Source organism: Sander vitreus, chromosome 23 (genome assembly GCF_031162955.1).
Source record: "Sander vitreus isolate 19-12246 chromosome 23, sanVit1, whole genome shotgun sequence".
Classification (NCBI taxonomy): Eukaryota; Metazoa; Chordata; class Actinopteri; order Perciformes; family Percidae; genus Sander; species Sander vitreus.
The window spans coordinates 4434772-4462748 of NC_135877.1; the positions used below are offsets into that span (position 1 = coordinate 4434772).

The 27977-nt window shown below is 41.7% G+C and overlaps 1 protein-coding gene across 3 annotated transcripts; it reads right to left on the reverse strand.

The window, feature by feature from the left end:
* Positions 1-1296: 1296 nt before the first annotated feature.
* Positions 1297-27675, reverse strand: nap1l1 (nucleosome assembly protein 1-like 1). 3 transcript variants are annotated; one of them, XM_078281632.1, is made up of 15 exons: positions 27566-27675; positions 20954-20992; positions 19457-19545; positions 15951-16053; positions 11650-11791; positions 10520-10600; positions 10007-10135; positions 9669-9740; positions 9439-9578; positions 8908-9053; positions 8757-8776; positions 8315-8437; positions 7631-7663; positions 7424-7474; positions 1297-3113 (listed from the first exon to the last, which is right to left on the reverse strand). In XM_078281632.1, the coding sequence occupies exons 2-15, from the start codon at positions 20968-20970 to the stop codon at positions 3075-3077; spliced, it is 1185 nt and encodes a 394-aa protein (XP_078137758.1). In that variant the 5' UTR covers positions 20971-20992; positions 27566-27675; the 3' UTR covers positions 1297-3074. The 3 variants fall into 3 exon arrangements, with proteins under 3 accessions (XP_078137758.1, XP_078137757.1, XP_078137759.1); XM_078281631.1 differs by having other exon boundaries at positions 10508-10600; XM_078281633.1 differs by lacking the exon at positions 1297-3113 and adding an exon at positions 5473-5493 and having other exon boundaries at positions 10508-10600.
* Positions 27676-27977: the final 302 nt, after the last annotated feature.

Sequence of the window (27977 nt, forward strand, 5' to 3'; positions counted from 1 at the left end):
TTAGACGTTGTCAGAGAGCCATTTGTGTTTAAAGCAGCAGTCCGTGGTGTTAACCTGTGGAGAGTAGCGTAGCCTACATGTACACGAGTACAATGTTTGAGGTACCTGTACTTCACATGAGTTTTTTCATTTTATGCTACCTACTACACTAGATTGGTGGGTCCCAGAAGGATCTCTGAAAATCTATCTGTGAGGCCCAAAATGATCAAAGGCGTAAGAAAGGGTAACAAAAATCTCACTTCTAGGGGTCACCTGCCATAAAGGTTGGAAACCAATGCAGTAGAGTGAAATGTGGTGCAGCGGCCGCATGTGGCTAAGCGGTCGTTCACCAATCAGAAGGCCTGTGTACTGGCCCCTGCAGTCTACATGTCCAAGTGTCCTTGAGCAAGGTTCCAAAACCAGCAGCTGGCACCTTGCATTGTAGACTGTGTGAAAGCTGGCTTGTACTGTAAAAGCACTTGGAGTGGTCTTTAAGACTAGAAAAGTGCTATTTAAATGCAGTCAAACAATACGCTATGTACCGTTGTAGATTAAACAACCCAACATTATATAAATGATCTCAACCAGCTACAATACTGCTTAAGCACTGTGTTGTAATGTAATTACTTAATATACTGCTTAGAACACTAAATGGGGCAATTCACTTACTTTTGATACTTTAAAGTATGATGTAAATATTACTTTTGATATGGTCAAATTATGAATGCACGTCTGTTACATGTTAACCTGGGTCAGAATACTTCAGTGTTGGGTTTGATTTGGGTCATGTCCTGCATTTATGAACAGCTGAGTTTATACTATAATTACTATGAGAACTGGTATCAGGCAAACCATGTCAGACCTTCCACATGTAAAGTATGTGGTGTGATAACAATTACCATCTGCAATGTAACAGCTTTAAAGCTATTCCATTTTACAGTTTTGTCACGGTTACAGCCCTCTCCAGGATTGAGTCCATCAAATGGCCCTTTGTGTGGCATTTGATGTGGTCACTCATCTCATTACAAACCATATTCCCCATGGAGGACAGTAACTGGCAAATACAATCTCACAGCAATGGCGCCCTCTTCTGGCATGTGGTTGGGCATAAAATGTGTTCCAATTACCGCTCCCATGATCAGCAGCTTGTAGTGGAAAAATATTTAATTTGCATAAACATTTTGGAAGAATAGAGGTTTACAATTGTAAAATGATTTAGGTTTGTGTCAGTGGTTGCGATTGTCATTTTTAAAAAAAAAGATTACCCAGATGAACGCAGACCTTATAATCAATAAAACAAAATTAGTCAACCATAGACATGTTTAACCAATTTATTCATGAACATACACGTACAGTTATCGAGTACATTAGTATTTTTGTAGCATAGCATTTTGCCTTGACAACAGCTGCTCAGATGGACCCTACAGAAACTTATGTCCTTTTCCAATAAACATGATCTGAATACTCCCTGCAGAATGAGTAGTACCCTGGCTCTCCACAGTGGACACGATGCTGCCCAACACAACCAACACTTGAAACTTAAAAAGGCATAAAGAATGGAGTGGGAGGGAGGCAGGCTACGGTTTGTATTGCTCTGACATGCTTTCCTGTGGCCTTCTGGGTAAAAAAAGGAACGTGTTTGGGGTAAGGAGGGTGGTGGGTCATTGGCCAATACAATGGCCTTATCATGCTTCCCTTTTCTTTCACAGTGATAAGACGTAACCTCAGGGGCTGGGCTGAGGTCCGTGTGAGTCAACTGACCAGTCAAAAATTGGTGACACAAGAGGTAAATGTCATAAACCGATGAGGAAAAGGGGCTTTTGGAGAACCTGACATTTTCCACAGACTAGAAAACCTGGTTTGGCCTTTCCTTTTCATCCGCTGTGCTACATCTGCCCAACCCTATTCCTATAAAGCCTCTCTGAACAGGCCACATGTGCCCCCCTAGTAAGAAAGGCAATGCACTGAAAAACCAGATAGAAGTTGAACTCGCCACAGAGTGGGGTTACAGCACCGCCCCCCCCGTGACCATTTAAACGCGGGGCGTAACACAAAGTGCTGCTTACAAGGAGTACTCAGACAGCTAACCAATGACAGGACGCCACCGGTACACCACACACTAGTACAAAGTGCTATAGAAAAGACGAGAGCCACGCCACTGCGAGCCTGAAGCACTGGGTTATTAGGGTTAGGTGGCTCCGGCACCAAACAGTCTCATCCTCATCTTAGGAATTCTCTGGAATGTTAAAGAGACTCGACCAGGCTGTACCGAGCCCGGGGAGCGACCCATTTAGTGACAAAGTGGTCGGAAAAAAAAAACTTCATTTTGGTTCAATTTAGATGAGTGCATCCAGTGAAAGAGAAGTAGACTCTCTGTGAAGAGAGGTTCACCGACGGTGCCAGCCAGTCTGCTTACTGGAATGTATCGAGAGTGGAAAGTAGTTGAGCACAAGTGGCGCAGGAAGTGGCCAAAAACACCAACTCCGGATCCCATGCTCAGCAAGATTAGATATAAACTAGAATAGACACCCAACTGCAGGTCACCCATCTGTCCTCCGTCACTAGAGCTGGAACTGCTACAGTACTAAAGGCCCTGCTAAGAATAAAAGACATTCACCTGGAACAACCACAACTGACCAACCTGGAGCTTTGGTAGGGGGAAGAGGAAGGGAAAAGGGGGGGTGGGGAGAGGGGGTAAGAAATTGACGTTGCCGCGATGCAGTCTAAACCACAGCTGTTGTCTAAGAGCAAATACAACAAAAGACTTCACAAGAACCCAAACTAGTTTTAGCAGTGAAGAAACAGTTCATGCTTTTTGAGGGAGATTTTTTTTTTTCCTGTATGCTATCTATTGTACAGAGGAGGAAGAAGGATTAACAGGTCTAGTAAAATACTATGTATATTGAGCCACAGCTCCCAGTATATTACCATGAGTTTTGTAACAAAAATCTTGAAGCTTTTTTTTTCTTCAAATTCTCTACCAAGAAAAATACAAAACATTATAAGGCGGTAAGTAACTATTTTTCTTTTTTGTCTTCTTTTAATTTGAGAAGCCGTTACAGTGCAGTTGATCCTCAAGGCAGCCAGGCCAGGCTTCACTGCTGCTTGCACTCAGCTGGGGGGGCTGCATCCTTCTGTAACAAATCACAGGAAGGGGCATTTGTTAAGATAAAAACCACTACACACACACACACACACACACGCACGCACAACCAAAATCAGATTAACACACAGCAAAGCTATTTCAAGACCTGAAAATTCTCAAGCTAAATGACGATATTTGGTATAAACATGCTGGAGCAATAGTTTGATATTTTGGGAAATGCATTTGCTTTCAAGCAGAGCATTCGATAAGATCGATATCACTCTATGCTGTTAAATATATATATGGCACTGGAGTCTGTTAGCTTAGCATAAAGACCGGTAACAGCTAAGCTAGCTGTGTCCAAGGGTAACACCAGTTTAGCAGCACCTCTCAAGCTCTCATCAGTTAACACCAGTTTGTTTTATCTGTACAAAAAAAAACACCAGTAAAACCATTTAATTGGGTCCCCGTTTCCAGTCTTCATGCTTAGCCAAGTGCTTGCTCCAGCTTCGTATTTAGTGTACAGACATGAAGGTGGTATTGATCTTATCCAACTCTCAGCAAGAAAGTCAATTTCCCAAAAAGCCAAACTTTTCCTTTAGCCAGTCAAATCAATGTTTCCAGGCTGAAGCTAATGGCCGTGTTTACACTGCACGGCTCTGCTTGCTCTTTTTTGGTTTTCCATTAGCAGACGTTGTGCATGGTACCTTTCTTGGGACAACCTCAGAAGAGTTTCCAAGCGAGCTGAGCCAATACTACAAGGTGGAGTTAAAACACAGCAGACCACCGATTGGTCAGGGAGAATCGTCACTAGAGCAACATTGGAGATCCCGCACAAACCAGCCATTTTAAAAACGGCCAAGCTATCGTCAATAGCGACTGCAATTTAATATTCACTGGCCCCAGACTTAAACAATGGCAACCCCGCACTACGCCTTACAATTGACGAAGTGCAGGCGTTCCTGTTTGGTTGCCGATGACAAGATTCAGCGAGCGTCGCATTCAAGATGATCAGCGATCAGCTGAGAATGCCTCGGCTACTATCTGCAGTGGATGACTAAATGGAGAACAGGACCTGGTACCAATGGTACTCTCCACCAGTTAATGATTTACATGTTTTGGTATTACTTTGCGTTTATATGAAAAACAAAGTAAATTGGTTTAATGAACAGATTTTTCGTTCCCTTTGTTTAGTTTATACGTGGTAAAGAGATACTGCATGTTTGAAAAAGAGCTTTAAAACAGAGTGAACTGCCAAAATTGCTTCTTTTGATGTTGCTGCTACAGGATAATAAATGTAAACACTTCAACAGAACCTCCGGCTATTGTGCTCAAATCAATTAGCTGCCAAAAACAAATGAAACACCCGAGTAAATAGGGATGAAAAGTGCACAGACGGATAATTAGGAGCCCATCATACTGGGGGTAGGGCGTCCTTCCAGCAGACAGACACTTGTGAAGGTGATGGCACGCTGCAGCTGCTCAGGCTGCTCTGATGCCACACTGAATCAACAGTGGAAGGTCATTTTAGCTATTGAGCGATACACTTGGCCGTGGCTGAAATCGGGTGACAGTTGCGTACAAAATAAATGGCGTTCTGTGCAAAACTAGATTTAACACACTACGAGGTTTTGTTATCACGAAAATGCCCAAAGCAAAACGCTCTGCTTCTAATGCAGACTGATGTGGTGCAAGTTAACCTTTTTTCCTGTTTTTATGTTCTGCAAGCTATCCAGTTTCTAATAAAGACAGAAAACGGGCCATTATTGCCAACAATGACAGAACCCTCAGATATAAAAACTTTGTGGGCATTTCTTGTATTTTGGTAATCTGCCAATTATTGGTAAAGCCTTATTTCAAACATACAGCCCTCCGAGGCCATCATCCCCAGCATTGAAAGCAAATCTATAGAGAAAAAAGAGCTGAAAACAACTAATGGGAACAGTAAAATGAGAATAAAAACCAGACTAATGGGTACTCTAAAACAACACAAACAAAAGCACAGTTATGGCAGACAAATCTTCATCCTGACAAAATCTCAAAACTAGCCTGCATTTGTGGACAGACAAGTTCAACATGGAGGAAAATTAAAAAAAGGACAGGAGGCTGGACTAGCTTCAACATACAGAAATAATACAGGTGCAAATGCAGAACTCACTATGGGTTAAACTTCAAAAAACCAACAACAAACCAGTGGGTTAGTAACTCGGGAGGGTGCAGCACGGCGGCAGAGGAGGAGGATGCTCATGTGTGGGGTGGGGGGTGCAAAGAGATGGATGGAGGAAAGAATAAACAGGAGGAAAAGATAAGCACAGAGCAAAAAACGGAGAGGGTTGGGGTGAAGGGCGGGGGTGTGATGGTAGTAAGCTGACAAGTCACAAGCTGTACCTACCAGGATAGGGTTATTTTTCTACTGTCACCACTTAAACCTAGTGAGGAAAAATTTAAAGAGTAGCTGACAAAAGATGTCAAAGTGACTGGAGATGAAGCAACATTAATGAATAGGAGTAACTAAAAACTAGCAGAATACAGTGTCAGACGTTTGTTTAGCAAAGAAGCAGAGGTCATGCTCGTTTAGATCTGTGTTTAACTTACAAGCTGCTCCAGTCTAGGCAACACAAATAAATAAACTCCTCAGACCAAATCAATCAAGTAACACCTAACTAAAGCCCTATAGCAGTATGTGCACTGGGAAAATCTCATGATGTACACAAAACTGAGACTACAAGAAACTTTGCTTTGAACACATTATGTATCAAGTAGGGGTGTGACGAGACAAGACACGAGATTGGGTTCACCAGAACCAGACGAGATTTATACACTATTTTAAAGAAAACTTAAACGATGAAATATGACTGGACAAATAGTTCAATAATTCAATCGAAAGTCACAAAATGAAAAATGAGCACTGTGAAAAGTTTTGCCACAAACTCAAATGGCTTCTCCCCTGTATTACTAACCTCTTCAGACCTAATAACAGTGGCGTCCCCCTCTCCTCCCAAACCCGTCCCTACAACCTATTAATCAAATATTTATGCAAGTTAAACAAACTACAAGGCGATCTCGAAGCAAATTGTGTCTGCGTGAAGTTTTGAGAAGTGTAACCACACTAGTGTCCGCTTTACCGGCATTGTTGTGTCTCACTGCGACTTCAACAAACTGCAGAGGCAATGTAGCGTTCACTCTGTCCACAGCTCTGTTTGTGTGGGCTGAGCCCCGCTCTGTGAAAGACGCAGAGGACAGAGAAGCTCATGCTTACGCGCTCTGACGTTGGCAGCAATGGATTTATGAATTGGTCCTCTGTAGTACAGACGTAATTCTGCAACTTTTAACCTTGATGAGAAATATCGTAACGTTTTAATCTCACGAGATCTCGTCACACCTCTAGTATCAAGAGACTTTTATTCCTCTTATTGTTGCTTGTAATACTTTTGGAGCTTGCATAGCTTTTCTTCTGTCCACTGTTTATTCAGTTGTTTCAGCTTTTTTACCTCCATCAGGAAGGCAGAAAATCTCAGTGAATAAACTGCCTACAGGAGAGCACCCCTTATTCATTTGTCTCAGTGAAATTACAGTAAACCTCTGCAGGTTTGCATTTAACTGTGTTTATTTAAATTAAGTGCTCTTGTATTATTTATTGTGCCAAAGTTCCCTAAACAAATAATGCATTTGAATAAGGCCAAAATATTGATATTCTGATTAAAATGAATATTCAATGTGGGTAACATTTCACTGGGGTCATCCTTCTCTTTAAGGCATACTGGATCTGTGTTGCATAAGGTTATGGTTCAGGTTTTAGTAACAACATGCAACAGTCAGACTTAACTGACTGGTGAAAAGTCATTCCGATTATTTATTTATTTTTTGTGTATATATATATATATATATATATATATATATATATATATATATATATATATATATTTTCAGGATCTGGTTAAGACAATGTTGAAGAGGAAAATATCTACTGGAGAGTTGTTTTTTGGTCTGAAAGCCAAATCAAGAGCATGACAAAATAAAAGCTGAAGCAAACCAAACGCTGGAGTAAAAATGAGATGCATTTGACAGTATGTATTCTGTATGTTGAAATTTGACAAGTCAATTTAGGGACAGCCGTTCTCTACTTGCAGCTCAGGAACACCCCCAAGGGTGCTGGATGGTGTAATGCAAAACGGTTCTCACGGCAACATTAAAGTCCACTCGTGCTGCAGCTATCGATGGCCTACAGCAAGAGCTGCTTTACTTTTTGGAAAGAGCATCCTGAGCCAACAAAGTTGAGAACAGCTGAGTAAGGTCTTTCTCAGGACACCGGTGTGTGTGTGTGTGTGTGTGTGTGTGTGTGTGTGTGTGTGTTCTCACCTTGGGATCATATTCAGGGTCGTTCTCCTCATCAGCCTCCTCTTCTCCTTCCTGAACACACACACACAGCACAGAACTTCAGACTACTGCGCTTCCTCAACACAACCACTGTTAACATTCAAGTCTGTCCCAACACTAAAACCACACATCTCTTGCATGGTGTGAAAGTCATTTTTATACATCAACTGTGGCCCTAAATAGTCTTACCTCATCGTCCGCCTCCTCTCCCTCTTCATCGTACTGTAAAACACAAACGAGGATTAGCTACAAACATTTGAGAAGAGGCAAGCTTAAGGCCGTTTTATGCTTCTGCGTAGAATCGCAGCGTACCCCCACAGACCCCTCTGCGTCTCCGCCGGACCCTACGCCGTAACCTGATGTGCACCTCTTGAAAAATTTAACTACACGTCGCAGCGACGCACGTCGCTCTGCCGTGGCTTGGTAGCGTTGCATTTACCTGCGACTCATTTCCTGGTTCTCCTTCTCCATAAACATGTAATCAAGGAGAGGGTTAACTTTTCCTGCTAAAGGATCAATAAACACAGGGGAGACACTTAGTTTCTCTCACAACGACTTTAGCGTAGCTACTCGCTCCGGAGCTAATCGCCGTCACTCTCTCACTTCTCCCTCGCTCTAACACCCACACACGCCGGCTCGACGCACACACCAGTGCACAAGTATAAACATCAGGCCACTTACGTAGGCTACGTGGAGCCTCCGCAGAACCATAAAACGCCTTTAGCCTGGCCTCATCCCCCCCCAGTAGTATCAGTAGTCAAGCAATGCCTAGTGAGGGTTATATGATGGCGTGTGTTCATTCCAATATGGCCTTTTTATTTTTTTCTTCAACAAGTTCAGATGTTAAACTTGAGATTCGATGCCAACACTCACATCATCGTCGTCGTCCTCTATGGCCTCTCCTGTGAAGTAGAGCACAGCCCGAGGTACGATACGCTCACGGATGAAGTGGCCGATTTCAAAGTCTGCAGCCAGGACCGCCTCAGAGTCCTCATCCTGAAGACACAGGCCAGTCAGTTTAGCCATGCATTTAAAAACAGTACTAGTTAAGGCTTTTCTATACTTCCTTGAGGGTTAGGTTACAATAGGAGGTTACACTTTGGACCTGATTCTGAAGTTTGTCAAATAAGCAGATTTATAAAGCTCATGATTTAACAAATCACTTTTTTATGACAAGGTGATGTTCAAAACATTTGGTCATTAAGCTAAACAGAAAATATGTACTATACCTGGGGAAACTAGATTAGAATCTACAAAGAGGTTTCTTGCTTAAAAGCTGTTGAATGCACAACTAGATTATAAGGAACTGACTTACCAACTCGCCATTTTCTGGAACTGTAAACAAGTGGAAATGGTCAAAGTTAGTTAAACCATGCAGGCACAAAGATCTAACTGATCACTTTATTAAATGTTACATCAGCTGGCCATGTATTGCTGAACCCTGGTATGGGCCAAATATTTCTCACCCTCTGGTGGGGTGAAGAAGTTGAAGAAGGAGTCGTTGGGGACTGTTTTGGTGACCGTCCTCACTGTGCCGCGGCCCTTGTGCTTTTGTTTCTTCTTGATTGTTTTCAACGTGACGTTCTTGCCCTTTGTCCACTCAATCGTGCAACTGTGGGGAAACAAGGCGGCGGCAGCAGCAGCAGAAGAAGAATGCACGGTCATTATCCAACATTACAAATTAAAATCTTAATGACAGCCAGGGATTTTTTCAGGAATCTAATTTATGTCCACTTAAATTATGTAGAGAGATACAGAGAGAACTCGTTACAGTGGTCCAGATCATGTTGCTTGCTTAGGGGGTGTTTTATTAAATGAGGCTGACCATAAACCGTATGAAATCAAATGATGCTCCTGAAAATCCTAATTTTTTTTATAGAAAATAAGACCACTGCAATGCAAGTTAGTATGAACATAAGAAATGTCATTACTGAATAACAATTGGAATAAGGAACGCACTCAATTGTCTTACCAGGAAAAGACCACACAATACTCACCCTGTGCAGCACATGATCTCTGGTCCGTCGAAGGAGAAGGGGTCGCTCTCGTCCGGCTCTGACCTCATCTTGTAGGTTTTGGTCAACACTGTGTTTGTGAAGAAGTCGTTGGGCTCGAAGTGGAACTCTAACGTGAAGCTCTGGGGAAGACCAAATGAGATCACGATTACAGACAGTTCAAAAGGTAGCAGACTGGTTCCGGCCATTCAACACGAGTGGTGCTTACTCACCATGGGCTCTCCTGGATCCGAAAACTTTACTTTGATATCTTGTAAATGTTTTAGGATGGGTTCATCGTGTTCCTGAGAAGAGAAAGCACTGCAGCGTTCAGAAGAGCAGCCAGTATGTGTTTCTGTTTCAACTTATGGCCCGCCACCCACACCCTGTAAATTCTGCTTTTTAATTCAGCTGTTTAACTGTGAGCATGAATTAAATAATCTTATATGTAGTCATAATCCACACTGCAAACCCATGTTCTAAACAACTTGGCCAGCAGGTGGAAGCAAACTCAGATTTTTCTTGATGGTCTGTGACCCATTTTCACTGGCAGCTGTGTGGATGAAGCTACCTGCAGCATGTCACTGAGCAGGTCCACGTTTTTGAAAACCGTTAACCAGAACTCGGGGATTCCTTTGGGGTCTTCCTTCTCCTCGTCCTTCTTCTCTTCCTCTAACTTGGCCTTCTCCTTCATCTCATCCTAGTTGAGGGAGACATTTTCTCTTCAAAAATAACACTTGCTCAACCAATTCTTTTCACATGCCAAATAAAACAAAAAAGCTTTTCACCACCTACACCCACAAAGACAGCACTCCGCATTAGATGAAGAAAATACAGCAAGGAAATAAGCTCCATTTAATGTTACAAAAGATTAAAAACAGTTGCAATAGATCACTACAGTGATTTCAACTGTACGGCTGGCCTGCAATACAGACATCTGAAATCAGTGATAGAGATTGATTTAATCCCATGTTCATCGTGTTCTGAACAGGACTATAAGCTACATGCATGAAGAGAAAAAGCTAGGTGTTCAGTCAGACAGGAAGCATGCAGGTGTATACGTCACCTGTACCTGCTTACTTACGGTCAGCTCTTCCTCCTCATCTGCCTTCCATTCACATTCCTCATCTGTGGGCTCATAAGCTGCTTTCACTATGTCACTTCTCTGTAAAGAACAGGAGAAAACAAGTTTAAGGTTGTACCAGTAGCACCCAAGTAATGTACATTTCCATACGAGTTATATCATGTTAACCTATTCTTTTGAAAAAGAAAAATAGAAAAAGTAAATGGAAAACAAGATCAATTATTAAATCAAGAGAGTGATTTCTGTAACGAGTAAGAACATAGCTTATTCTTGGGAAAGTTCACATCCTCGATTTGTTTACATGAAAACGAATAAGCCTGCATTAATGATGTGACAAACATGAGTCTATAAATAGTCCACACAGGTATGATGTCGACTCTTCACAACAAATCTAGCAGGATTCAAGTGAGCAGGGTCAACTTGATGAGAAGTCTAGGGTTACAAAAGGGTCGGAAGATTTCCGGAAAATAGTTAAGCTAGTAATAATTAATTTAATTTATTAACTTAATAGTTAAGTTAAGCTCGGGAATTCTGCACAATTTCAATATAAAAAGGCGTACCTTTTTTTAATAATAATTTATTTGACACGTTCGGCTAGTTTTTGCTGGCTCGTTAACATGTAGGATACAGTTTGATAGCGCATGCTAATTTAGGAGCTAATGAATATAGTCTCAGTTTTAAATCCTCAATTCAAGTTCAGCTGAAACGATAATTTGGAATTTTGTAATGTTGGTTAGACAAAACGAGCAATGTGAAGACGTCACCTTGGTTGGTAAGTTCAACATTTCTGGCATTTAAAAGACAAGTGTAAGTGATAAAAAGTTGGGGGTGGGGGGTGTTTTGACTGGCTGCACAGCAGTACAGATCACCATTTACATGGCAGCCCCCTCAAAGTAACAGATGCTGAGGGAGAATGTATCAACCACGTTATGTATTTGACAATACATACATCAACAGTCTCTTGTTTTCTTTTCCGGTTACTCATACCGCCAAGTACACATAATAAAATTATTTCAGCCTTACAAAATACCAAAATGCTTCTATAACAGAGGTGCACAACAACCATATAGCTGCAGAAATACAGTAAGAGTACTGAAGGTCAGAATAAAGAAAGTGCTTAAATCACGTACTTTGTCGAACAGGGGCTGGTAGAGGGCTGCGTACTTTCTCTCCAGTTCATGTACTTCTTCGTAGAACTTTGCCTCAATGTGGGCACATTTGACCTGCAGGTTCTTGAGGGCGTTTACACGTCTCTTTACAATCTTGGGTAAACTGTGGGACGACAGACATTAACAGATGTGAGTACAAGCCTGACATAAAGATCAGTTTATTTCACTCTGCCCTTTCACTGTAAATAGCTACAATTAGTACAAAAAGTACACTATTGGGACCAATCTATAATTCTGACAGTTACGTTTGGTTGAGTTTGTGCAGCCTTTTCTCCAATCTAAAAACCTAAAGACATTTTTGATCATGTATTTGCTTTACTTTCAGGCTCCTAAATTAAAAAAACCCAGGACAAAATGTGCTTAACGAGGAGCAATTGGTACCAGCAAGGACACTCCGAAGTTAATCTGCTGAGAGCTTTAGAGCAGAGCAACACACTGCAGAGCAGCTCTCTCCCCCAGAGGATCTCCAATAAATCAAGGTGGCCTATCGGGTGCACACTGTAAACAAACCCAAACTATGCCAAGAACAGGTTTTATTGAGATTTGCTTCATTAAACAGCAGAGTGAAGAAGATATACTGGTTTATGCCTCAGGAATTCATGGCCTAGTTCCTAATATGGATGATGCAGTGGGTTCAAAATTATAAAATGTACACATGTACATAATACCTGTATACATCCAACAGTATGAGTGTCAAAAGATTAGTTTCACAACTGTACCTGGGAAAAAGGGCCTTCAAATATTTTGTTCCACAAGCGGTGTTAAGAATTGCAGCAGGATCTTGAACACAATTCGTTGCTGATTTTAGAGTGTTGAATAAGTCAATTGACTAACTGTACCTACAGTGTTTTCTTTGTAGATTTTAAAGATTTCATTGTTATTTTATTACATACCTTTGCATTTAATTATTAGTAACTCTTTCAGTCTTTATCCTTAATCCCATAACTTTGCATTTAATTAACTAGTTTAGTGGCTTCTCATACTTTAATCCCAATCTTTTTTCAGTTGCTGTTTTCTCTTATCTTGCTTGTGCTTGAATATGCAAATGTCTCCATCATCAGTACTACACAGGGCACCCTGGCAAAATAAAGTTAACTCATTTGACTCTTCTGTGTGAATACAGGTTGAATTAAGATGATTTGTGGAGGTCATTAGTAGTGTTGGCAGGCTAGCATCCAGTTCTAAAAATGAATAGCTACAGTGCTAAAAAAAAAATTCAACAACTGTTCATTTTGCATTTGTGTTAATTTAAATCCATTTTTTGTCTGAGACCTCAGACAGCCTTGCTGGGAAGCTGGTTGAAGCCTTGAACATCAACCTATTCTTGAGCAGTACTTTAGAGATGACCGTGGTCTCCAGGCTTTGAGAGCAGGATTGAGTCTGCACAGAGTCAAGTTTCTCTGCGGTATGGTAAATTAAAATGACTGCAGTATCCTGGCAAGGGGATGTAGGTTAGGTCCCGAGTTCTGGGATGCTGTAACTGGTGAGTTTGTTGGTGACTGCCAAATACTTGACAAGTTGATCAAAGAGCTGCCTGCTGATGGTTTTGCTGAGAAAAGGAGCAGTGGGTGGCACAGCCCTGCAGCAAAGACACACAACTACATTCACTACAGCATCTCCGAGACCGCCATCACCGACTCTACCTCTGCACCAGCTCGATGACTAACATGTAAAAATAACCTATGAACAATCACTTCATCTATTAGGACATACAATGTCCAGAAAAAAGTGCATCTGCCCTCTTGGACTTTATCATGTTAAGTATTAAAAACTTTAAATCAACACACCCGATAACTTTTTTGTTGTGCGATATATTGTCCCAAATTTAATTGCAATAAACGATTGTCATTTTATGCCACTGATTACATAATGACAATATTGTAGCATAATAATGCAAGCACACTCTTTCAAAGAATGTTTAATTTTTAAGAATATTTAGACATTGGAATCGGAATGTCAAAAAATATATCCTAAATAAATAAAACAAAGAAATAATAAATAAACCTTTAACAGAAAGTGCTGTAGTAGCAGAGTAAAGGAGATGTCTTTTATCTCCTTCACAATGTTGTCTTTTACTTCGTTGTACAAAGATGGAATGGAAGTTTGGGAGATGTAGGTTTTCGTCAAAAGTGGCCATGTATTGCTGAACGTTGGCAGCATATTTTTTAAATGCTTGTTTTTCGACCGTGTTTAATGGCTGCATCTCTTTGGCTGTATACTGAGTTACGCATTCTGTGAGCGTGCGCCATTTCGTGCCGTCACGTTTATATTTGCACTGCCGGGAAAAAGCATCTGTAAGAGATAACTGTCTGGAAGACCCCTCTCCACCTCCACCTGTGATTGTTGTTCCCAGGTTAAAAAACTGAGTGGGATGGTTATGTTTTAGGTTAGATATGTTGCCTCTTTTCGCAGCCACTGTTTTTAAACATTATCGGCATACCAGCTCGTCCATGTTAATTGGCTCTCCTCTCTCATTCGGCTTAAAGTGCTCATATTATGAAAAGAGAAAAAAAAAAAAATAAAATAAAAAATAATTCACTTTTTCTGGGATTTGGGGTGTTATTTTGTGTCTCTGGTGCTTCCACATGCATACAAACTTGGAAAGCAAAAACATCCATGCTGTGTTGAGTGAGGTACGGGTTTCTGAATGTATCCTGTCTTCAGTCTCCGGGTGAGCTGGTCAAAATCGGCAGGGCCGTCTACGTCATCGGCGGAAACATTTGGTGTATGCTAACCACTTTAGCTAATACCACATCAGCTAGCCGTTTCTCCAACTTCGGTCAGTACAAGGCAGGATTAGCCAAGAGACTTCTTTTAAACGAGGGCGCACTTCCAACTTTGCGTGGAATACCTGCAGACGAGGGACATGTAAGTAGTTCTATAGCGTTATAGCAGTGTTTTGCCATTGAGAACGAGGTGGCTAAACGCTAGCAGCGCTAGCTTCTGGCTAGTAGTCCTTACCTAGCTACTGCGCATGTGCGACTCCCAACAAAGATGGGATAGAAGTGTGACGCCTCACTCTGTAGCTAAAACAGAGAGCTCAACACAGGGAGAAAAGAGGAGCTGCAGCAATGTGCAGTACAACAAAAAGATGGTGTTTTTTGAAAATTAAACCATGTAAAACTTCTGGTACAACCTCTAAATACAATTATGAACCTGAAAATGAGCATAATATGGCCACTTTAAAGCCCAAATGTTCCCATACCGGAGCTGAAGATTGCAGCTTTGAAACCAAGTCCATTGGGACTTATTCTTCCTAACTGGCTGTAGATGTCACAAAACACTATAGGGCCTATAAAGCAGTGGGTTCATATCTTCTCTTGACCGGTCGCAATCCGCTGTGTGTGTGTGTGTGTGTGTGTGTGTGTGTGTGTGTGTGTGTGTGTGTGTGTACACGCCTGAGCCCCGTCTTTGCCTCCGACACAGAAAGCAGACGACATGACAGAGGCGGCGCAATCGACTAAAATGTTGGTAACATTCATTTGCATGTCAAAATGAATATATTCTTTATTTTCAATTATAAAAATTAGCAATTGCAATATATTGCGTCACCAAAAGCTAGCGAGCTCATTTCCATATATCGTGCGATAAGTCCATGTATTGACTATCGCGACAGGCCTAGTTACAACTGTACTTAAATGGATCAAAGTATTCATCCACCCAAGTAAATATTTAGTACAGCAGCAATAGGCTGAATCTGTGAACAGTGCTCTCACCAAAAATGAATGCCTTCATATTTCTGGAAGTGTTCTGGGCATAAATCATGGGTATGTATTCAATTATGTCCAGTGGCCTTAGGTGGGAAAAATATGTTACTTCTTTGGTCAGATGCAAAATTACACAATTTGACATGATTCCAAATTTAGCGCCCACTACTCGCCAAGTGAGTAAAAATCTACATTGGCGAATAAAATGTAGGGAAGCCGCCACGGGCGGGTTGCTGAAATAGGCCTACTTCACAACAAAATTGCATCCTACAACACACTGTACATTTACTACCACTCGACAACTTTACTCCCAACACCCTACAAATATAGGATTCAAATACCACGTTTGAAAACATACAAGAATATAAATCGATAAAGAACAAAACAGTGGCACAAAAAGTACAATATTTTAGAGCACCTTTTTAATTTTTGAAGTCCTTACAGACATTGATCTATGCTGCAGTCGTTTCTGCTCTATGACAACTGTAGAAGGGGACAAGCTGCACAAATGTGTTCTCACATCAAGTTATCACCAAAAATAAGATTACGTCTCACCTCTCCATGTAGCCTGACGGCGAGCCGTTTAGACCATCCAGCCTCTCCTGCAGCGCAGCCAGGATCTGTGGATTCTGCATCATCTGCACAGTCAGCTGACGAGCTGAGAACACAGTCAAAAGTGCAATATGAAGGCAGTTAAACCCATTCAGGAGCATGAAAGTGTTATTTACTTAATAGGTTAATGAGAACTGAACTAGAGTGGGAGGCTCGATTAAATGAATACGCAAATTCATGTTCGGGATAGGATTCACCAGCTGCATGAGAACAATTGTTTGGTCTAGTCAGTATTATCACTTCCTACAATATCTGAGCCATCCTGAGATATATTGTACATCTCAGCACTGTGTGTTTACCAGAGTACGCAAGTAGGCTGGAGCAGAGCATTAAGTCATCTCTAACACATTTTAAAATGTTATTTTCCTGCATATTATGAATGATGTGTGATTTCTAATAAATAAGGTAAACACTGAAAGGTTTGGTTAATGGCGTGCATATTGACAGTGCTGCATTGACATTAGAGGAGGCAGTCAGCAATAAAGGGTGATCTTCCTTTGTGCAAGCAGACATGTGACAGATGGTACAATCCCAGTGTCCGACACATTGCTTGCACCTATCAAAGCTCAGTCACATCGCTGCTGGCAGGTGGGAAGATTAAAGAGATTGGAAGTCACTTCTGTCTGCACATCCTGGGCATGTTGCTTGTAATGCGTTACCAGCCAGCATAGATCAGCTGTCCAAGACTTCGCATCCAGTCAAATAAATACACCTATGCCTGTCTGAATTCACACAAGCTGTTGGTGGGATGCTTTGATACAAAATGCCTTTTTAGGTGGATACATCAATGGAGGGTCAGCTAACACAGGGCCAATTGCTTTTTTCAGGTAACACTGAGTGTCTCACTCTGCCCCTGCTGACCAGTGTTGGGGGTAACGTTAATGTAATCAGATTACATTTGTCTGTAATGCAGTAATGTAACTCATTGCTGTTGATAACTCTAATCACGTTATTTATCAAATAAGTACTGCGTTACTGGTAACGTGAGGAGAGGATAAATCAAATGTCCGTTTTCGTGAGTGTTTGCGTAACACCACAACACTTGTCCGAGTAGACAAAACAAAGACGGCAGAGCCACAGCTTAAGACGTCTTTGGAGGGGTGGAGGTATGCCCATTACTTCAAATGTTGCGCAAAAGGACAAAAACTTGATTGTAAAGTGTAAATTGTGCACAGGCCACAAACACCGCTCCACCGCCACAAACAACATCCAATCAAAGCTTGTGGCTAAAATCCACACGAGACACGGATGAAAAGGGCATGTTGCCGACACCAGCCAAGACTTGATTTTCAACAGCAGGTAAACAAAGCAGAGATAAATAAGCTTGTGGCAGCATACATGGTGGACGAAATGTTGCCCGTTTCGACAGTGGAATCGCCGTCTTTCTGAAACATACTGTGCAAAATACAGATAAAGAGCAGACGACCGCCAGCACCTGACAAATTTTGCGCAGATGTTCACAACTTTGTTGTCAGCTCTGTGGTATTAACGAGCATAAAAAGAGATTTGTATGTCCTCACTGTAATAAGGGTTTGTTGATCTGGGCATACATGAGGTTTAACTTTATATTGTTATTTGGCAGGTAAGTTATGGTGCATCTCAGGTGATGTTACAGAGTAACCCAAAAGTAATGTAACTAGTAGTGTAACTAGTTACTTTCAGCAGTGAGTTGAGTAACCAACACTGCTGCTGACTACCATGCACTTTCTGACCAAGACCAAACTACATTTTAAAAAAGAACTCCACCCATAATCTATCTTGACAACACTCACTGCCAACATAAGGTGGCTTTAACATGCAGTAACATCTGAATCCACTGCAACAGAATTCCAGCTGACAATAGCTGACTCTCCATCCACGAGAAAACATCAAACTTTTTCCTGGAATATCCCTTTAAGCATGATCCTGATGCGCTGCTCTACACAAGCCAGTTGCATTTTAACTTTGTTCCCTGCCTCACGTCCATTTTCTTTCATCAATTCCTGAAGATGCAAAACGCTCTGGATGGTCAGATTTTTGGATCCTATCACCACAGATGCTCAAAAAAAAAAAAAAGTGTCTCCACTGTTCCACACGTGCAATGACGTCACATTTAAAACTCATTGTAAATCATCACTTGTCTTTATTGCTGTTGCTGGTGTGTTTCAGGTCTGACCCTACATTACTATGTTCTAGTTTTGCATAGTACTAGTCACGCATTGCCAGACCTTCCTCCACAGCGCTGCGGAGGAGGGTCTGGCTTGTCCACACAGCATTCCGGGATGGGACAAAAACGTGCTCCATTTACTGGCATTTCTTTAAACCAATCCCAGTTGTCTTGGGCGGCGCTAAGCGCCGGACGGAGCAACGGTGCCGCTGCAAAACCTCGGGACGTGTACGCTCAGAAGTAGTTTTAGTCGTGCAACAGAAAACTCAGATTGGACAGAGTCTAGCTAGCTGTCTGGATTTACCCTGCAGAGATCTGAGGAGCAGTTAACCATAGTCCTCAGAAATCCACCAGAGGTTAAAATGCCAACACAAAAGAAGCCCATGGCAATGAATATCTGGCCAAATGGCAGAATTTCCATTGACAACTGAGCAATCCCGGAAGTGGAACATCGTGGACATAAGACTAGCATTGTAAAAACACTTACTAGGTTAATATACCACTAAAACCCTGTCAGTGTTGTTTCCAAATTCCAAACATGAACCTGTGCATTTACAGGTAGAGCTGAGATTTGTGGGTCCTTCTGAGTTTCATACTTCACACATCACAGCAGCCTTGATGTGTGAATGTGTGCTATGTGAGGTCTATAGAGCTTGCACTGCACGTTTTAACGTAGGCAAGTAGCAACTGTAATACTCATGCAGTTATAATCTCCCATCAGCTTCTAGACCTCATGTAAAGCTTTGCTGAGAGTGCGGTCACTGTGACAGATCCGTCGCTGACAGCCAGAATGAGCCTTCTTTCAAGTCTGGCTTTTTAAAAAAAAAAAAAAGACTATTCATACTTGTTTTAAATAGACCAGGCCAAACAGTCATCTATATCTATCCACAAGGAGTCTGAAGTACGCCAATATATGAGAAACCGTCATTTATTGAGCATCAAAGGATGCATAAACAGCATTGAGATCCCAAAATAAAACAGATTAGTGCCTCCCAGCTCTGAACTACAATTCAAAATCATGTCAGGCTTATAACTCCTCAGTTTAGGTAGTAGGCATAGGCACAAAAAGTTCTCGCAAAAAGTTAGTCTGCTCCTGGAATTACATTTTTACACAACCGATTGACTAAAAACTTGTGCAGAAATCTTGATTTAGAACATATCTAAAATATGTTTTTACCTCTGCACAAATTCACACAACCTTAGATTTGCATTCTAAGACAGACTGTCTATGACTATACGTAGACATTGCTAGCAATTACGCCCTTCAAAGTCAGTACTGTAGCAGTTTTGCAGGGAGACCTACCTTTGCTGTTTTCATCTTCTCCCGTCTCCTCCTCTTCCACTTCCTCCACATCCTCCATATCTGCCGGGTCAATCTCAGCCTGGTCTTTGCTGCTCGGGGAGACAGAAGGGGGAGAAAGAGAGAAGGGAAGGTCAGCCAAAACAGAGACCAACACTTCAGACTGTTTAGTTCACAGAATTAACACCAGCCACCAACTACTTCTGGCACGTTTAGGGTGAAGATGGCAGCGACTTTAGCCACCCTGCCTGCCGCTTCAACTGGCAACCAAATATTGAACTCCTTTTTAATTCCAAAAACAATTGCTTGATGAAACTGAAAAATTAAGCCGGGAACTTATATTATCCAGATAAACTCACAAATTCACAACTGAAGCTTCAAAGAATAAGCATGAGAATGATTGGTTGAGTACTTGACCCTGAAAATAAGCAATAGCTGCAGCCCGACTTGCTTATGCGTTGGTAATTGAGAAGGAATTCAGTCATATTGCCTGACAAGAAAATATACAATTCTCAGCTGTTTAAACCAACAGTAACCAAAACTGAGTTACGACACCGCCGTAACATCATGCCCTCTCATCCTCCTGTCAGTCTCCAGCACAGAATGAAAATCAATGGCCAACAGTGGAGAATGAGAGTACGGTGTGTGTGTGTGTGTGTGTGTGTGTGTGTGTGTGTCCATTGTCCGCTGGAGCGTCGTTCCTGATGGAACGACATTAAGGTCCATCACTTAATTGTGAGGTGTCTTATGTGTGCGCTTTAGAGTGCGGATCGGGACGCATTTTTCTGTCCGAGCCCGGCCCGCATCTGACAGAGCAGTAACCGAACCCCGACGGGAATTAAGATATTTATGTCCGAGCCCGACCCAGTTAAAATCTCCACCCCCCCCCCATACTAATGACAAATGTACATGTAGCCTAATATGCACATGCTTTGTTGTCACAGCTACATAAACAAATTTCCACACACAGGAAGACAGATGTTAGGGTAATATTTAAAATGTATTTTAATCACAAAAACGAACCTTTGCATCAAGTGAAACAGGCCCATTGACTACCTACATAAGCCGTTTTAAATGTTCAATGCCTTATCGCGCTGATGTGACCGAGCCCGACCCAAACACCATTTCTAAATATCTGTCCGAACCCGGCCCGCCAGGTACCATCGGGTATCCATCCTCTAGTGCGTTTAGTGTTTAAAACTGTCACGATGCAATCTTGAGCCCAGATGTTGGATCACAGACAGCCAGAGCCTTCGTAAACCACTGTATGCATTATGGCACATCGAGGGGAGAGCCTTCTGCGCTGCCCGTTATAGATGTAATCATGTTGTATATCTGACCACGTTCCAAATCAGTGATACTACAGCAAGTGTTTTCCTTTCAACTGTCAAAGACCCCAGGGGCCAGCTTCAGGTACAACAAGCATTAGACCAAAAGAGGAGACCGGTGGCAGAGAGGCCAAGAGTAGCACAGAGTAGCTCTGGTAGAACAAGTACTTACTTGTCGATATCTGCCATCTTAGCTGAGTCTCAGGTGATGCTAAAGAGAAGAAGAGAACATCGTTAGTTTAGAAATACTGAAGGACACAAACTAATTCATTTTGACCAACATTTGACTGTCACTAGATTGGGGTCAAACAGCATTTCTACATAACTCATACAATAATTTTAACACATTTAAAAAAAATCCTCGATGCTAAGACCTGTCGGGGAGTCTAGGACGGGCTTGCAATACACTGGTGGAAACCCTGCTGTCTGTGTCAATGTGTGCACATAATGTTTTGTGTGTGCGTGGCTGCGACGTCGTGCCACTACGTGCACTAAACATCATGTGGCACGTGTGAACCTGCGCATAAAGATGTGGAGTGACACCCGCCCCTTGCGTTGGCTTGGCCAGATGCTCTCCACATTGTTTACTTTTTATTGTGACAATCTCACTTTTCTCAGTTTATGACGAGCTTTGAAACAATCGCCTGCTTTCGGTTGACAATCAGCATTTTTATTAAACTAACTTTTAATAAGTCAGGCCACTTGATTATAAAACAAGGGACTCACCTACACCTAGCCCCCTCTCAGAGCCTTCTTCCCTTTAGAGAGATGGATTACCATGGCACTCTTTTCAAAAGGAACAGATAGGGGAAACTTGTAGAGGTGATAGGTGCCCGGATAAGACAGTAAGGCAATAAATCATGACCTGGAAGTGACTATGGTGTCAAAACTCACAATCGCTAAGGTGGATGTAACTCAAAACCAAAGCTTGGTTTATGGACGAGGCAAAAAGCTGCCTTTTAAATTTCACAGTTATATGTGCAATTCATTTGAGGTGGTAGAAACTGTCATTATTGGTGTCGGACCAGAACAAATCCAAAGTTATTGAGAAAAATGTGTGTTCGGTTAGCCACAAAGACAGATTCCATCACTGAAACATCAGGTCACTACTGACCAACTTCGGCCACACCTGCCTCTCTTCCTCAGGAGGCATTGAAATGATACCAGCAAACAACTAGGCCCTCACTCCCTCCACACTGGCCCAGCAACAGTACAGTGACCAATTGTGCTGGGCGGTATACCGGTTCACACCGAATACTGGTGTATATTTTCGTGATATGAATTTTTAATATACCGCCATACCGATGTATTTGATTACACAACGTTCGGAACGCTACGCTGGTTTAAAAAAATTGTGCTAACTGTACTCGTCGCGCTAACGTTACTTGGCCGTGCTAACGTTAAGACCTGTCACCTCAAGCATGCAGCGGAGCAACATAATGAACGCAATAACAATCCACCTATGGTCCCACTACAGACCGTTGAGAAAGACGGGTTCAGAGCAATGATTAAAACACTGGATTGAAGAAGTATTGCCTCGCTAAAATACTTAAGCCAAACCACTAACGTTATTCAAACACCGAAGCAAGCCGACAGAGGAGCTACGCCCACTTTTCTACAACAACCTAATGTTACCTGTGGTCAAGGTAGTGTTTAAACAGCAATCTTACAACTATTTTGTTTTGAAAAGGAAGCAAGTTAAAGTTGTTGATATGTGTATTTATTTAATTTAAGTTTATTTTACTTTGTATTTTGCACAATAAAAAAATTGTTGAGATTGTGTAACTGTTTCATGCATTCTCCTTCATATAACATTATTGTATAATGTTGTGGAGCCAAGCAAACCCTTTAGTAATCAAAACTTTCAGTAAACATGACATTGAAAAGGTTTTTTTAATATTCTGACAGTACTGAATACTGACAGTAAAATATGCCATTATAGACCTATATAAAGACCCAGTCAAGCAAAAGAAAGAAAATACTGTGATACCGCCAGAATCTCAAAAAATACCGTGATACAAATGTTTGGTCATACCGCCAAGCACTAGTGACCAAAGATATAAACCCTTGAATGAGTACACGGACAATAATTGCAACCACAAAGACTAGGGTTGGGTACCGTTCATATTTTTTCCTTTTTTCAGTACTTTCCCTCTGTAATAAAAATAATTTCAGTTTAAAAATAAACCTATAAATAATAAAATTATTAAATAAAAAATGTGGGCCCAGGTAGACCTCCGGCCTGTCAGTCCGTCAACAGAGCACAGAGAACACTGTTGTGCCTGCCCGCCCGAGAGGAAGTGTTAACCACACTGCGACCACTTTTGGCTCGCCATTATTATAATGCAGCGAACACAGTTCGCGTGGAGTTTTGAATAGTGTACCGACACTTAACTGGCATTGCCGTGACTCAAACAAACTGCCATGTCGACAGTTTTGCGCCGCCAACACCACAGCTCTCGCTCTCTGTCAACATGCAAAGGACAGAGAAGCTTGCATTACACGCTCTAGTAAATAAATAAACGTAATTAGGTTCGTAGCCAAAAAAGTACAGATTCCGGTACCCAACGCTAACAAGAGACCTACATTCTCTTACAGGCAGCAGCTGATAAATCAAATAGTCTAGTCTATAGCAGGGTCCATCAACTACATTTTTCCAAGGGCCAGAATGTTTCTAAGCAGACACTCCAGGGGCCGGACTTACAAATAAAGAAAATAAAATTAATTTATACCCAATACTATTCTTGTTTGAAATGTTCACTTTCATACTATATTTAAATTTTTTTTTTTTTTCCCACATGTATTAATGTGAGCAAACTCCTAAAAAACATGGAAACTCCATAATGATAACTAGCTCATTAACTAGAAAAAGATCTCAGACTAGGAGGCAGTTCACTGAGGAGTGATGGTTAAGGTCTGATTAGGGAAACATGGTTGTAGTATGCAGCGTCCCAATTGGTGGAAAATGCTTGCAGAAAGAAATGGCTGTTGTCAGGTAATGGTGAATGATGAATGGACTGATAAGCAGGCTATGCATTCGTCATGTATGCCCCATTTGCAATGAAACGATGCTGTTGCAAAATAATACAACCAGTATCATCATCAACAATGAAGAACGCGAACATAACGATCGTAGCGGAGAGGATGGCTCATTCAGCCAGCAGTTGCATTTATAAGAATTTGTCCAAATTTCAAGATTCCCAGCAAACTAAGATAAACAGTTAGACTACAAACAGACAGCTTTTGTTTTAGCTTGTTTGTTAAAAAAAAAAAAAAAATTCGCTATTTGCAGAGTAGAGCTGTGTTCGCGTAAAACAGCACGGTGGACAAGAGTGGACTGAGCAGACTGAAATATCACTTTCTACATGTTTATGCCTGTCTATACAGGTGAGTGCATTGATAAGTATTGACTTTTTACTCAAAGGTTTTATTGTAGCCTACTTACAGTAACGAGACTAGTGTGAGTTCATCTGCCCCAGCGGCCATTGGTAATCCTTTTTGTATCGTTCACAGTCAGGTACTGCGTGTTTTAACGCACACACATCTCGGCTCAGCTGTGTGTGGAGTGCAGGCATCGCTGTACAGAATCCCGGCATGTGAATAGAGATGCAAATACAGGGGGCTGGGTTTGTGCTCTACCTGTGTAATGTTACCGGCTGTAAATGCTTGAAATGCTAAATAACAGAACGCATTTGTTCCTCTTCACATTTTCTGAATTAAATGATTATTCTGCGGGCCAGACTAAACGCCTTGGTGGGCCGGATGTGGCCCACCAGTTGATGTTTGCTGGTCTATAGAATAGATCAATTCAATAATCGATCAATTGTTTAAGTCATTTAAGCTTAATGTCTTAAATTGTCTTTTGATTTATATTATTGGCACAAATACCTTTGGATGGACTAACATTTTAAAGACTTGACTTTACGATCGGTGGGTACTGGAGTGATAACCATACAACCTGGAGCTCACGCATGTGGTAGGCAAGAACAATGTCCTAGTGAATTCTTTGCCCAGGGGTTGAGGAGAGTTACTTAGAAATGAGAGAACCAGGAATAAGTTAACACACAAGTTAGCTTCACAAGTGTGCTGTAAGACTAAGGGAGAGTCAATGGAGAATAGGATGACTTTCTGATTGCCTTGACTTTTTCCGATAAAGCTGTGTTAATATTATGTCCAAGTCTTAAATGTCTACAAATGAACTATCAATGAAGTGTCGCCACTGTTTGATGCCACCGAGGACTGGGCTGGTCCAAGAAAGATGGAGTGAAGTGCAGCGGAGCCAGAGGACAAAGGTAGGCTATTTCATCCTTACCTTCATGGATAAACTAAACTATGGAAGCCCTAGACGCAACGATACCAAGTTTTCCCCAGAGTTGTGGTTATAAAGTGACATTAATGGCCCTAAATCAGTTTAATATTTGTAATTTTTTTCCATACCTTTACCTTTTTACAAGTGGAAAATATTAATATCATGATACTTATTTCTACCTTATCGCCCAGTTCCAAACCAGAATTTCACATTAACCAAATAAGACTTTCATTCCAATAGGGCACCGATCATTGCAAGATTACTAATCCTGGTCTTTCACCGTCACCTTTCTGCTGGCTTGCCATACTGTCAAGTCCTTAATTGCATTCACCTGTCATCCCAGGGGTAAATCAGTCCTTATTAGATGGGGAAACTTTAACCAACAGCAGCACAGCTCTGGGTCCCAAGGCCCAGAACTTGATTCAGGAAATCAGCCACTGAAATTAGTTTTAATAGGGAGCTAACAATTTAAACCAAAACCAAGAAAGGGCATTTTTTTTTAAATGAGCACGATAGATTTTTTTTCTTTGAGCAAAGCCATCATATCAACACCATTTCTCTATATATTAGCTGGCCTACATTTCAGCTAATAGAGCAAGATTATTCAAGTACAGAGCTGATGTGACAGTTCACTGAGCTCAGAACAAAGTCACGTGGCAGATCAAATTGTTTCTTCTTCCATACAGGGATAACTGATGAAGAGAGCGGTCTGTGTGTGGACTCTGATTTGTGGCTTTAATCATGTCCCATTTCTCAACAGAAAGCTGAATACACTTTAAAGCTTTCACTTTTTAGTCAACAATGGACCAAATGAACAAAGGCACAGCATGAAATAATAAAAGCACATATTCCCTATATCACACTACAATATCTAAGGTAAGAGGACACCCGCACCCTAAGCCACCTTGTATACTCCCATTATGCCAAATTATTGACGTATTGAAGTACTGTAGAAAGCTTTTAGCAGCAGCATACATTTCACATACTGCTGTGCAAAATATGATGTCAGGGTGTTTAAAGTCGGGGTGAATACTTATTTTTAATGGAAACAAATAATTGCACGTAAAAGGTAATTAAGACAAACTGCTCTACTGGGAGAACAGGCTCCATCATTTTCAATTAAAGCAAATGATGCATGTAAGGTGCTATGATTGCTGTTATGTCACGTGTTACTGATCAAGTTCCTATAATACCTGTACTGTACATGTTCTCTTCATGTAAAGTTTGTCATTTCAACAATTATCTGAAAAGCTCTCTCATTGAGGACATGAACACTCATCTGATCTGCCCACTGACGACTCATGATATTAGACATCTGATATATTTGGCAAACATTACAGTTTTAACAAGTCGTGTTCAGGTCGTAATGTAACTGCCAAGCCTATACAAGTAGACATTTTAAATCATATCACCCCTGTCACAAAAGGCCAACAAATACCAAATAGCCACGAGACAATTCATGTTTTAAGAACTGTGTGTGACCAATATTAACTAACTTCACATGTGTAATACTGGTCCGGCAGACTGACCAAACCGACCTTTTACTTTCTGGGAGAGCCTTTTCTCCTAATCCTGCCCAGCGACCACGTGTTGCATGCTCATGTCTAGCAGACCATTAATGACTGACAAAAAGCTGGTGGGTGCCTGTCTGCTCACTCTGAAGTGAAGCCACATTTTAACAAACTTATTTGGACTAAGCGAGCCAGCCAACCTGTTGGAACGTTTTCTGACCGACGTCAAAACAACAAACGTCCACTCGCTTCTTCCACAAACAAGCCGACCCCTAGGCTACTAACAGGCTAACTTTAGCCGGCCTGCCCGTCTTGTCACTGCACTGCCTCGATGTGTCTGGCTACTTAAGCTAGCTTATGTGCTGCTAGCTTGATGCGCACTACTTGGGCTGAGCAAGTGGGGCGAACATCTTCGACAGACACGGTGCCGTAGCTAGATGCGGGCCAGTTAGGAAGTGGTGCCAACGCTCCGGTACCATGCAGCAGCTTCCGTTATGTAATAATACCGACTATTCAGTTAAACAAACCGCCGCGCGCTGCATTTTTAGAGTCCAGACACCCATCCACAATTCCCCACCCTGGATAACGTTATCATCCTCCAAAAAATAAGGTCAAGTCCCAAAATACAAGACACGTGTCAACAAATGTCGAAAACGCCGATAATTACCCGACGTCGTGTCGTTTCTATCAATGCAATGATTGCCATAGCAATCCAGGGCAAACGGACATACACGTTAATCGTTGTTTTATTATTTTTTTTAATCGCGTGTAACGTTAACACACATCATGGTGGAGCCAGTCTCAATGGCTGCTACCGCTGCCTGACTTGACTAGCATTAGCAAAGCGGAGCCGTCTTCCTCTGTCCGCTGTTAATTAAAGCAACAGAATTGAAATGTAACTACTGAAACGACGTCTAAGCTTGGGGCGTTGGCGCCGAAGCCATTTGCAAGTCCTGTCCCTTACCTTCGCTATCTGGCTGGAGGCTGGACTGGTGAAGCGGCGCTGCGCAGTGTAGAGGTCCCAGGGAAGAAAGAGACTCCGCTCCGATGGCGGTAAAAGGGAGAGAGATCCCGCCGCCTGCGCTCATATACATCCAACGTCATCACGTAAACCAGCAGTCACCGAGGCAACGCTGTTCATGGGAGGGGCGGCGGCGAGGGTCCCCCTACAGGGGGGAACAGGGTGTAAAGGATCATCATCATCATCACCACCATCTTCATCTTCCCATCATTTTATTAAAGACTCCTCTATCTCACCTAATTCAATCTTATCATTATAATCATCTTTCTCTCCCCCATTCATCATCATCATCATCATCATCATCAATTTCCTCACCAGTTCATTCTTAACCATCATCAAGTTCAGCATCATGATC

What these genes read in the sequence shown, in the direction of transcription:
- nap1l1 (XM_078281631.1), bottom strand. An exon ending in CCGTCAGGCTACATGGAGAG is followed by an intron (nt 11,792 to 15,950) that starts GTGAGACGTAAT and finishes GTCGTCCCACAG; the next exon opens with TTTACCCAAGATTGTAAAGA. An exon ending in GAGATCATGTGCTGCACAGG is followed by an intron (nt 9,054 to 9,438) that starts GTGAGTATTGTG and finishes GTTTCCCCACAG; the next exon opens with TTGCACGATTGAGTGGACAA.